At 38.5% G+C, this 13,772-nt stretch overlaps 1 protein-coding gene and 1 pseudogene across 1 annotated transcript in view; one reads left to right on the top strand and one right to left on the bottom strand.

The window, feature by feature from the left end:
• Positions 1 to 296: 296 nt before the first annotated feature.
• LOC150084045 (putative E3 ubiquitin-protein ligase UBR7 pseudogene) lies at positions 297 to 1,325 on the bottom strand (annotated as a pseudogene).
• A 4,478-nt stretch (positions 1,326 to 5,803) lies between these two features.
• Positions 5,804 to 13,772, top strand: part of LOC150084044 (cubilin-like) — a 60,222-nt gene continuing 52,253 nt past the window's right edge. Inside the window, exon 1 of the mRNA XM_090375786.1 lies at positions 5,804 to 5,891. Within this exon, the coding sequence (XP_090231912.1) occupies positions 5,804 to 5,891 (88 nt within the window). The remainder of the gene's footprint in view (positions 5,892 to 13,772) is intronic.

Genomic DNA, 13,772 nt, shown 5'->3' with positions numbered 1-13,772 from the left:
TACTTTAGTACTTTTTTAATACAATCCCTATTCAAGGCAGAAATTTTACTCCTATCTGGAGGTACACAGGACTTTAGATATGCAGACAATATTTGGTTAAATCGAAATCTTGGTATTATATCCAATAACATTTGAATAAAAATCAATAACCTTTAACTCTATTAAAAAAATTTATTATCTGTAAATTCTTTAAAATCCATTCGCGTGTACAGACTAACTGGTAATGCGACCCTTTCACTTTAATGCAAAGTGATACATATTTGATAAACAACACAAACCAGAACTTAATTTAATTTCTAATCAAAAATATAATCCCTGTTGGTCAAACTCTTTCGTTTTCTAGAACCTATCTGTCTAAAGAATACTTTTACATCTTCTTCAGTTACTGTTTTTTGGGATCTAACAAACGACTTGAGATAATCTTTGAGTTCGTTTTTCATGTTTTCGTATTCGTAAATAAGATCTCTTTGATGGACCATGTCCAACATTTCAAATGCAGGTAATCCTTGAAGATACTGAGTAGGCCATTGGGAGCCGGTAATCCTTCCTCTCTCTTCATGTGCTCGAATGGTGTCTTCTTCATCCATGAGATATAAACATTTGTGGGTTATGTATAGCTTAATGCATTCATAGCACCTGCAAAGTCTTTTCCTCCATCCTTCGGGCCAAAATATGGGTCCACTATTAGCAGTGACGTCATCCCTTTCCTTGAAAGAACTCAGATGGCAAACACTGGTCGATGTACCTCGAGAGGAATCACTGGATGACCATTTTATTTCATTGGAAGACAGATAATTCTTGTGATATTGAAAGAATGGATTTAGCTGGACACATTTAGAGCAAGTTATTTCTTCACAGGATTCGCCTAGAGGGTTGGTTCCACCCAAGTGTGCCCAATGATACCAATCCTCGCATATGCCACACTGTACCATATCGTCCGATATTTCTTTGTCCAATTCTGGATAAGGTCTGTCACAAATACAATACCTGCCGAAAAAATTATGGTCATATTTGTTCCTAACATTCAAGTGATCTTTATTGGGCTCAAGATGACATTTTCCTGGAAAGAATTTAGAATTACCACAATCGCACCTGAAGTTCCTCTTTGTATACAATTCGTACACTTCATGCCCTTCGTGGCAGGAATAGCTACATGCTAAACAGAATCCCGCTGGTTCTCTATATTTGGTACAAGTAGCGCATGCGTACAAAGCTTGACGTTTCTTATAGCCTTCCGAATAGGTGCATTTTAGATGCTTACTAGCGCCTAGTACTGCTTGAGCTTCTACGTTAGCTAAATTTTCTTCGTCTAGGATATCTATCATTGTGACTACATCCTCGCGGGTTTCTTCGATGGAGTCCATTATTATTAATGTCCTTCGTTAAAGCGGTTATTAAACAGGAATTGGAATAAAATAATTTAATTTAGTACCTTTTTTGGTTCCAGCTGTTTAACTATCTAAAACGAGGGCCTGACAGTAAAGAAGCAGCTTCGTGAATAATATTTAAGTTGTGAGGTCCAGCATTATTGCCAAAAACAGTTACCTTTTGTTGGCTAATAAAACTTGGTTGTAAAATGCATTTAGTTTTCTTAACAATGTGTCTTCATTAAAAAGGACTCCTGTTACCCATAAACACCAACTGTTGCGCATTTCAACAAGGAACATTAAATAATGCACTTCGCAATTTGATATACAATCTCAAATCCATCCTACCATGGAATATTATTCCTACATGTGGGGTGGTGTCCCCAAAATGGTTTTGGGTTTCGGTTTTCATATATATATATATATATATATATTGGTCGATTTTATTTAATTAAATGGTATTTATCTGTAGGGAATTAGGACCATATGGACCAAGCTACCAAGTTAGTAAAAGTAAACTAGCTTTAGCCTGGATGGCCTATATAACTTTATATTAAAGAAATGGAAATAAAAATAAAATAAATATAAAATGATGCTAAAAAATGAAAATATCAATAAAAATGATAATAAACAACGAAAATTGCAAAAAGCAAATAACATTCCCTCACTTGGCCATCTGTCATGGCAACACCATTAGAAATCAAACAAACAGGTTAATACACATCTGCAATAATCTAGATAACATGACGGAAGCAATTAAAAAACTTATAGATACTCTCAACAAGAATAATATACCTACCAACTACAGCAGACACCATATTAAAGCGGCCATACTTACGAACCTCAACATACACCCTAAGGCCAATCCCTATACACTTATTGAAAATACACTGAAACAGTTTAGAACTACAGTGTGTCTCAAAAATATTGGTACAAACGTTTAGGGGAGGTAGGTAATATCTACAGGAATGTGAATCGCGTAGGAACCCATAACTGGAAACGTCACGGGAAAGTAGTAGCAGAGGCACAAGAAGCAGAAATGACACAAGACAGTAATTAGTGGCAAACATTTATTTGACATAATATTAACAATGGAGTATGAGATGGATGCATTTCACGATGTTACAACAGATGCTCGAAAGTTCCACCACGAGACGCGATGCATGCGTGACACCGACGCAGTATGGATTGGAGGACACGGTCGAACACACCTGGAGTTTCTTTGGCAGCAGCGCAGACGAGTCTCGCCACGAGATCCATTTCCGCCTCCACAGGCGATTCATACACAATAGATTTGAGGGTCCCCCACAGAAAGAAATCAAGGCTCGATAAATCAGGTGAGCGTGGGGGCCAGGCAACGGGTTCACCACGGACAATCCATCGACGCCCAAAACGCCTGTTCAAATGGTCATGAACACACCATCCATAATGGGCAGGCGCCCCGTCATGTTGAAACCAAATGTTGCGTCTCACATTTGTTGGAACATCGTCAAGTAACCCTGGTAGAACTTGTTCAAGAAAGATCCAATATTTAGCGGAGTTCATGCGGGATGGTAACAGGTATGGGTCGACTAAGTAGTCACCGACCATACCTGCTCACACATTTATTGCGCAGCGATGTTGTGCCGCATGGGGGCGCACACTGTGTGGGTTGTCGTGAGCCCACACATGAGCATTGTGCTGATTGAATAAGCCTTCCAGAGTGAAATAAACCTCATCCGTGAACAAAACATAGGCTGGAAAATTCAAGTCTTGAACACTTTCTTGGAGAAACCACTAAGCAAAAGCCACACGTGCAGGATGATCTTGGGGGAGCAGTAACTGAACCCTTTGGAGATGAAAGGGGTGTAAGGAATTGTCGTGCCAGACATGCTGTAACGAGACACTCCTAAGGCAGAGGCAACGGCACGTGTGCTGGTAATAGGATTATTCTGGACGGCATTCAACACACTTTCTTCCATGGCGGGAGTTCGCGTCGAACGTGGTCTGCCCGCACTACTCCTGTTACCTCTAAATGACCCATAATCGCAAAAATTTTGATGCACACGCGCAAACAAACGGTGGTCCGGTACATGTCTGTCTGGGAAGCGTTCTCCATAAATTCGTTGAGCGGCTCGTCCATTGCCCACTGCTAATCCATACGCTAGGTGCATGTCTGCCAGCTCACAGTTCGTATATCGATGCATGCTCTTCGTGCGGAGACTACTGCTTCAATTAGTAAACCAGAAATTTTCGCTCTCACAAACTGATGAACAGTGCGGTCTACCGACTTACGGTGACGTTTCCGGTTACGGGTTCCTATGCGATTCATATTCCTTTAATTGTTACCTACCTCCCCTAAACGTTTGTACCAATATTTTTGAGACACCCTGTATATATAGGAATAAATAGCGTATTAAAACCAATAGAGATAACAGAATGATAAAAATCGTTTAGACAAAACAAATGCACCAAAGCGCGCAAAGCAGCAGCAAAGGATGCAGATGTATATATAATAATATAAATGCCAATGCAAGCAACACTAAAGGCCACAAGGAAAACAACACATTACCTATAGATTAAAGATTGAAGCCAGCAAATGGCAAAACGGAGTTACAAACAAGACATCTAAAGACTGAATAACAGAAATGGGTGTAATTTAAAGAACAGTATCGCGCAAAGCAGCAGAGATTGTATTAAAGAGTAAAAACAGATAAAACATCGGAAAGTTAAATAAACTAGATATGGCAAATGCACCGTATGTTTCGAACTGCCATCTTCTTTATTTATTCATATTTATTATAATATACATATATTTACATTTGCATTCATTGCTGCTGCTTTGCGCGCTTCGGTGCATTTGCCATATCCAGTTTATTTAGCTTTCCAATGTTTTATCTGTTTTTACTCTTTAACACAATCTCTTATATATTATATCAATTTAAGAATTAGTTATCTGCTGCTTTACGCGATACTATTCTTTAAATTTCACCAATTTCTGTTATTCAGTCTTTAGATGGTCTTGTTTTGCCATTTGCTGCCTTCAATCTTTAATATATAGTTAATCTATTCTTTTCCCTGTGGCCTTTAGTGTTGCTTGCATTGGCAATTATTTTATTATATAATTAGGAATAAATCTAGTTATATAAACTACAATGCAAAAGTTATAGAACACCTCTAAATACTGAAAATTATCTTTCTTTATTTTTATTATTATTTTTACATTCATGTCCATAAATTTTGGATATTACTGAAACAATATAAGTGTAAAGGTAACATTCACATGCTCGAATGGTGTCTTCATCATCCAAAATCCTTCGCAACGTCTTGGGACGGATTTCGATGAAATTTAATATTTGGTTCTTTTAGAGAGGTTTTGTCGAGCTATCCCAAATTTCAAAATTTTGCAACATACATATATATATATTTTACTTTTTCATAAAATTTAAATTTCTCTATAAATATATGTTTGACAGTTACTAGAGTCCTTTGGACTTTCAAAATTTTGTGACCATTTCCAATTTCATAGCCCTCTCCCCAAAGTTTCTCCCTACAGACACATTGCGATTTATCTAGAGCAGTAGCTCAGATCTTTTTCAAAATTTCAGCACTTATTTGGAATATTATTCCGGACCTTTGTACCAAATATAATGTTAAGTTCACCCATGTCAACCCCCCCCATGCACCTGTTTCCCACACTCCAACCCCATCCGTCCTAAAAGAACTGCCATACAAATTTTATCTCACAGCTACTCATCACGTGAGTAGCACACGATAAGGTTTTGGTGAAGATCCCTTGAATACAGTAGAGAAGTTTTCAACCCCTGAGACATTTTTTGATAATCAAAAGCGCTTGAAATGAAGATTCGCCTTATATCAATGGACAACGAAATGGTAACACTGATACTGCACCCATTTTTACGATTAAGCAAAGTTAATAATCTTTAAGGAAAATCAAAATCGCTCGATTTCTGTAAGTGGAAGCGGATGTAAAACAGGCACGTGCTTCCTATGACGTCATACATAGAAATCGAAGCAAAATGTGGCTCGATTTGCTAGCTTGTTGTAATGACAATGCATAGAGAGAAGATGGAAACACATTCCTGGGGAGGTGCCAATGTTGAGCAGTTTGAGCGGAAGGATCAAAATCCCACTGAGAACCGACAAGCGTACCAAAGCGGAATACAGCGCACCCCACCGCCTCACAATCATCGGGCGTCCGAAGCTCCCACGTGCGTCTGTTTATTACTCGCTGGAAACACCGAATTCACTGGGTGCTTCGTGTAGGTCAGCTGTATTCTCGATCCCAGATCACGTATAGGCGCGAGGAGCTGGGGAGAGGGCACAGATCAATCGATGTCGGTAGCAGCAGCGGCAGGCCACCAGATACTTACAGTTCACCGTGTCGGAAGGGGTGTTGCGGTGGCCGATGGTGTGGATATCGTTCGGCCTTGGTCATGGGGAGTGTGTGGGTGGCACGCGTGTGTCTGGTCGTCATACTGGTGTCTGTGATCACGTGGGAGTGCACTCTAGCCAGGGCTAAAGGTAGGAAAGAATCTACTTGTCTTTGATCGCATTACCGGGGCAATGATTGCCCTCATACTCTCAACTTCAATCTCCTAAGCTGACTTTTGTTTTTTTAAATCCCCTAGTGAATGGTTAGGTCTAGTGATAAACGTGACAATGGTAGATTACTAATGATGTATACAGCCCCGCTTTTGGGGATTATATACAGCTACCATTACTAACGAAAGGCTCAATGGTTAATTAATCTTGCTTCATATACATATGCGGTTATCTGTTTTTACATTTAAGGGGGCCATAAATCGCATCCAGTTGAAAGTTTATTTGATTTGCTAATTTCCTTTCCAGTCACGTATATTTATTATTTGCATATATATTCGTTTACGTCCGCGTGTTGACGAATCTACAATCGGAATGACCGAGAGGGTTAAATTTCTATAAAGTATATATACAGGCCTGTAGGTCAAATTCTTCCCCTTCCCCGGGTCCACGAAAGGCTTGTGACGTATCATAACAAATTAAAACCAAGACTCAAACGAAGGGAAAATGTTATGATGTACTTAAATTGTTCTGTATAAAGTTAAATTACCCATGCATTATGGTTAAATATTTTCTTTTTAACCGCACTGTAAAAGAAATGCATAAAACAAATTGATTATATTGATTATCACCAGCATCGGTTATTAAATTTATTTTCTTTAGGAAGCTGTGAAAAAATAAAAAGATGTAAAAAAAAAAAAAAAAGGTGGGAAAAAGATGCTGAGGAATATATTTTTTCGGAGTAGGGATATATCCCCCATACGTCCTTGTTTAAAAATGGGAAAAGTCAATGAATCATTAATGGAGAATGTTTACATTTTTTAAAATCGTCGGCATTTTTTCCATATCTGTTTGTTTTCTGTGAGATTCAGGACAGTAACAAAAAAAAATCAGGAGATTTTTTTTTTGTTAATTGGCGAAGCCGAAAGTGGAATTGTATTTAGTATTAGTAAGGCCAAATGATGCAAAGAAGTGGACTTCTGCAAACAAAAAAATAGAATTCCCATTCCCATAAGGTAACCAGCCACAGGGACATAGAAAACTAATGAGGACCCAGTAAAAAGTGCATGTGCCCCTTCCCCATGTTTAAGCGTTCATGTATGTCTATATGTGGATGTAAGGGTTAAAACGCAACATGTCAATTCTAACATATAATAAATCATTTAGATAAAAAAACAGTAATAAAACAAAAATATTTTTATTATTTTAAGTTTGTAGAATTTTTTGACGATTACTAAAAATTTATTTAATTACTTAACCATAATATTAACGTCTTGGCCGGGTGCCCTGAAGAACTGGCTCGGGTACTGTAGCCCCCCTCCTCTTCGCACCTGACAGCCATTTCGCTTAGAACAGCCAGACGCATTGCCTCTGTCATTTTCCAATGCTAGACAACCCACTGCCATAGATGAACTTCCTGAGATCAAGTCTTCTGTTATTCCGTTAGAATTTATACACCGCAAGGCAAAATTAACAGAACACGTAGAAAACGTGGTGTAGCTCGTGCAGCTTGCAATGAAGTGAGATAAAATTTGGTATGATGGTGACCATAGAATAACGATGAAATGAGGAGGCAGCGAGAAACTTCGAACAAGTATAAGGGGCATTTATAGGGGTTGTATAAAAATTAACAAAAAAGGTCACATTACAGAAGTCGATACAAGATGCTCGAAAATATGGTCACATGACATCAGTACGGCGTATGATCCTCTCCAACCGCTAAACAGGCCTGACAGCGGTGAATCAAGCTCGATATAAGGGTGTCAGATTCTGTGGAACAAATTCCTTTCTTCTACCAGCGCAGACCTTATCTCACCAAGGGCCCGAGGAGTTGGCTGTTAGCGCGCAATGCGACGCCCAAGGACGTCCTACACCAGTTCGATCGGATTTAAGTTTGGTGATCGTGCTGGCTACGGCAGTCGTTAGATATCTTCAGTTTCAAGATATTCCTCCACCACTTGAGCTCTACGTGTAGTGGCGTTGTCGTGCATGGAAAGAAAATCTGGGCCAACCGCATCCCTAAAAAGTCGCACGTAGGGTTCGAGGATCTGTTCTCGGTACCTCTGTGCAGTTACGGTACTCATATCAAAACATTAAGAGGGATGCGGCCGTTGATTATTCCGCCCCACACGAGAACACCGCACCCATTATCATCAGTGTCCTTTTCTCTATGTTGGAGGATTGGTACCGCATTCATTGTTGTCTCCACATGAAATAACGTGTAGAATCTGTTTGTAGTATAAAACGGGACTCATCAGAGAACAGAACTGTACCCAATTTTGTCCCGCTTCATCGCAAGCTGTAAGAGTTACACCATGTTTTCTACGTGTTCTTTTAATTTTGTCGAGCAGTGTATTTGCGTCCCCCGACTCGTGTCTCACCCACAAGGGAGAACAAACCTTCCTGATTCATTTCACTCAATCCCTTCAGTGCCTTATACATATCAATCAGCTCTTTTCAATTAGATGTCTAGTTGTCAAACTTTGCAGTCCACACCTTTTAAGCTTTTCTTCAGATGTGCATCGATCTGAAGAAATATGGGCCCGGGTACACGATCACTAATCTAGTCGCCCTTCTTTGAACCCTCCCCAGAAGTTCATGTCTTTTTTTTTTAGGTACAGTCTCCATATCCGAATACAATATTCCAAATAAAGTCCAACTACCATCTTTTATTGAGGGAGAACGAAGTCTTGCCTACTAACAAAGGTCCTATAAATAATTTTGTCTGGATAACCTAAAAATTATAGTACTTTTCATATAATTATGAACCCCTCTGAACAAAGCGGAACCCCAAAATCTTCGTCTTCCCTAGACAGTTTATATGATATACATAAATGATGGCCAAATCGTACAGACCAAGTCATAAGTCGACATAAATAAATGTACTACAGAATTAAATAAAAACTTTTTAAAAAGAAATATTATAAAAAAAAAAACTAATATATATATATATATTAAATGGAGTCATTTCCATTTTCGCTTGAACATCCACTTTTAACAGCGTTTGAGAAATTTAGAGTTTATACAAAGTATTTGCGTCACACAAATAAAAAAAAATAATAAAAATAATAATAGTCTGCTTATCATTCTATTATCATCTCCTAAGCTAATTGAGTTTCCCAGATACAGATCGTCCAATTTAGCTTTTATTTAAAAAGTAGATATTTCTGGAAGGCTATTTATGGACACTTTCTACTCTGCATTTTGTAAGGGTCGATATGCCCAAATAAAGCAGCAGACGAACCTATACTCGAATGGATTAACTGTGAAAGTTTCCGGACACGAACTCCTCATTCAATTTTGTTCTTCTGCTTGCAGTTCATGCACAACAATTGGTTTGCGTCAGGAGAAACACGGACTGCGTTCCTAATTAACATAATGTAACTTTTATAATGGCAGACATTTTTATTTTGGTTGAATTCGGTATATAGATAACGGTACCAAGCGATAGCCTCCTACCTTTTGTTGTATCTTTCTCTCTCTCATCGTCTGGAAGTATACGATCCAATAGTATCGATCGATCAGTAACAAATGTGAGATTTATTCTTCACTATAAAATTGAAGAGACGTACTATTAAAAGAGTTTAGATGCAACAGACGATGTGGCCTGCAGGCACACAAAATCTAGAGGCAGCGGGCGTGAAATTGAAGGAAACAAAGTCTTTGAATTACGGCAGAAGTATTCCTCTCGAACTACCGGATGTCGACGAAGTAAAAACTACGCCAGATCTTTAATACCTGACGTTTGTACAGAAAAAAGAAAAGAAAAGAAATTCAAAAACGGATGAGTTCACAATTTCAATAGTTTGTACTTAAATCAAAACAAAATGCGTATTCCAATTGGTTCCATTGGTTGTTGCTGCCATGGTTTCAAGCAGCAAACATCTGGCGTCTTGTTGCTATAGGTTTTACATCATTAACAGTTTATGGAATTATCTCTCAGAGGCTGGTTAGTTTACATGTGATGTATTATCGAATATGGCATCAGGTTGGTTGACCACAATTGTAGCGATTAATTATAACTATATTCGCTGGCCAAAAAATTAGAAACCTTTTACAAGTAGCGTCGACAGATAATTAAACGTACGGTATGCAAATGCAAGTTGTGATATGGTATGATCACGATCAGATAAATACTGTACGCTTTCCTGGAGCTTCTCAGTCGATCCGGTAATGGGGAAGACAGGTGATCATTCCGATTTTTAGAAAGGTGCAATTGTTGGAGCACGAATACGGGCAGATAAGAAATTTTCTGAATAGTGTAAGCAGATGGCCAAAAAAGCCAGTGGTGTCCTATCGATGATTTATTCAACAATATGTAGAGATAGCGAGGTCATAATCCCACTGTACAAGGCAATTGTAAGACCGCATTTGGAAAGTTGTCCAAGTATGAAGACAGACCTCATCTGAAAGAAAGACATTGAGCTTCTTGAAAGGATCCAAAGAAAGGCAACTCGCGTGGTGAGAGCGGCAAAAGGGAGGCCGTACGAGGGTAAGACTTCAATTGTGCGGGCTACAGAGCTTGGCAACCTTAGAGAGGTCATGATTGAGATTTATAAGGCTCTGAGAGGGGTATTAAAATGAATGAAGACAGAATTTTCACTGTTATAAAGAATTCCAGAACTAGGGGCCATAAATTCAAATTACAGGAGAAGAGGTTTAGACTACATTGTAGGAAGTTTTCTTTCAGCTAGGGAGTCGTTGATTACTGAAACAAGTTGCTTTCGCAGATAGTTGAGGCTAAAGGTTTGAAGAAATTCAGACCAACTGGATAGTTACCTACGTGAGGAGGTAAGTGCATAATTTGTATTTTTTATTCTTTTCTTTTTTTTTTTAGTTGGTGCAACAAAAGTCTGTGGCTTCCTTGCACTATATGGCTAATACTAATACTAAAATCACTCGTGTGTTGAGAGCAATGTCAACATATAAAATGAGTGCAAAACGAAAGGAGAGTGTAACTCTAAAAAGAAGAAATTAAACAGTCTGTACTCCAAGAAATTAAACAGTCTGTACTCCAAGAACGAAATCGCAGGAAATTAGAGCGAACTGTGCATCAAAAAGGTCGTGTGGCAAATGACTGAAAAATTCAATTTAAGCAAAGTGAGACCCAGTTACAACCGAACAATACGATGGGAATTGAAGAATCTGGAATTTGGTAGTCCCAAATCTCAGATTCTTTAATTCCCACCACATAGTGTCTGACGAGTCTCGATTTAAACCCTTTTTTTGCACACTTTTTGAACCAATAAAGTAAAAGTGTAACGCGAACCTCATGAAGCCATGCATGCATGCAGACTATCTCGTGTCCACCACTCAAGAGGCTCGAGGTCATATTATGGAACGGGATTGTTTTGTTGGTACGTACTGAATACGCTCACACCATCATTGAAAAACCCGGTTTACCATGGATTCTTTGAAGACGCCAAAAAATTGTATCTGAATGTTTCGAGAAACATTCTCAAAATTTGCAACATATAGGGTATATGTTGAAAATATACCCTATATGGCTCCGATCTGCAGAATCACCTAATTCTGCAGATCGGAATCCAATTGAGGATGCCTGTGAAATGTAAAGTGCAGTTCAGCTTCGCAGTTCTCTACCGACCACAACGTAGCAGCTGACAAATATCCTGATGGAAGAATGGTCAAATCTGGAGCTAGACTTCCTCAAGCACCTCTATTGGAATCCATGTCATAACGTGTAAAGGTGTAATTCTACAAAAAGGTGGGGTGCCTCCGTAGCCAAGTGGACAGGAGCGGCAGTGCGTAGCACACGCTTCTTGATTAGACTGGGGTTCGAGCCCGTGACCACCAAATACGGAGGATGCGGAAAGGTCAGGGAATGACCACCGCATATCCTCGGAGCAATATGGCCTTAGCTGCTAATGCTCCAAATAACAACAACATAACATCCAAAAAGGTGGCCATACTGGATATTGAATTAAAGGTTTCTAATTTTTTGGGCAGTGAAGAGTACTATAAATTGAAGTCTTAGGGGAGAGAATTATTCCCTGATCCACCTCCCTATAGACGGCAGTCTTAATGATCAAATTATAAAAGGATAAAAAATATTTTTTTTTTTACAAATTTCGGTGGAGGATTTGTCTGCCCCTTGCACTGGGCTGTAATTCGTCCCATTTTTATTCCAACCAAATGTCGCAAATAGTCAACACTTAATCGATTTCGAGATTATCTAAAATAAGAAAAAAAAAGAAGAAAAATCATTAATTTTTTTGTTATTTTTTCTTTTTTCTGATTGTCGTTTCTTATTACAAACCGTCAATAGTTCATTTCCCTTATAATTGCTGTTCGTCCGACAGACATTCTTTCTTCTGATCATCTTTATTGGCGTGCATGGGTTTAGTGACGACTGTACGGACATGTAGCGGAAATTTCATTATCGCTAAATTATCCACCGATGATTTCACTCGGAAATGAGATTCTCTTCCTTTCAATAGTGAAACGGCCAAGCAAAGTAGATTGGCTCAGGTACTCAGGTACCTCCGCTTAATGGAGGACTGCCAGATTAGAAAGTTAATGTACTCGACACGCTTGTAAAGCTGCCTCATTTGTTCAGTTATTCCCGAAGCCGGAAAATGACATTCGTTCCTAGAAATGTCTGACACACACACACACACACACACACCAGACGAAACCAAACTAAGTTGCAGTACTAGATTATCTAAAATTTTTGCAATTTTGTGTAAATTTCATAATCTGATCGGCAGACGAACATGACATTCGGTGTATTCGGACTACACTATCCTCCCAAAAATTTCGGATAACCCTCAGAAGGCAACGTACCACTATAGCCGGAAGATAGGAACCCTTTCCTCTAGCCTCACACTCAGTACTTATATTCATGGTTTCGTCTTATTATTGATGAATTTGTACTTCCAATGTTTTAAAGGGTTGTGACTGTCCGTTGTAATGCGAGTAATTTTTAAAAGTACTGACACTGCAACCAATGATGTCATCCGACATGTAAAATTACTGATATTTTTATAGGAATTAATATGAAGCGTCTGATAGCCAGACGTCTGAAGCGTCTGAAATGGAATTAGTGCTCAGACAAGTTGCACATTTACAAAAATATTCTCAAAAGCAAATGATTAAGTGAATTAATCATTTACAAGTGAATGAATAGGGAAAACATGCTAATTCTCCTCCCCCCCACTAAAAAAAACAGAAACTGAAAGCGTATACTGAGCACGATTGATATTTTTGGATAGACATAAACAGAGCCACCTAACGGCGGCTCTCAAAGTCACAGCAATATAGGTAAAACAACATATACACTAGACTATTGCCTAAAAGTTTGGAATCATGTTTCATTTTTCTCAATTTTCAACGTTTTTATTAAAGCAGGAATTTGTTTACCAATTTTTATTAAAACATTTTCCATTATGCAGCAAAATCAAAAAACTGAAATAATATAATTGAAATATTTAAGAAATTTCTAGAATATTCCCAAGGGATGTAGAAGACTTCTGAAGGTGGTAGGGCATTGTGGAAGATTCCAGAATCTTTAAACGTTGTACTTGATTCTAGAATTTGGGAATATTCTTTAAATATTATAGATGATCGTATATGATTCTAGAGCAGTGTTTCCCAAACTCTTTTGATTTTTTTAGGGGGAGCCTAAATTCGTCCTAAAACCACACTCTAATGGAACATACACCGAAAACGCTGTGCCGCTCAGACTTTTTATTCTTGACTAATGCCCGAAATTCGAAACATTTTCATTTATATATATGTACACTGGTGTTCAAAGAAAGTGCATTACCCAGGAATTTCACATTTCCAACACTTTACGTTCGACTTGGTATATTACATTAATGACTGGCATCACAAATAGAAATA

The sequence above is a fragment of the Mastigoproctus giganteus genome, chromosome 6, assembly GCF_048544385.1.
Source record: "Mastigoproctus giganteus isolate SK-2022 chromosome 6, ASM4854438v1, whole genome shotgun sequence".
NCBI classification, from domain to species: domain Eukaryota; kingdom Metazoa; phylum Arthropoda; class Arachnida; order Uropygi; family Thelyphonidae; genus Mastigoproctus; species Mastigoproctus giganteus.
This window is presented reverse-complemented; position numbering and strand designations above follow the sequence as displayed.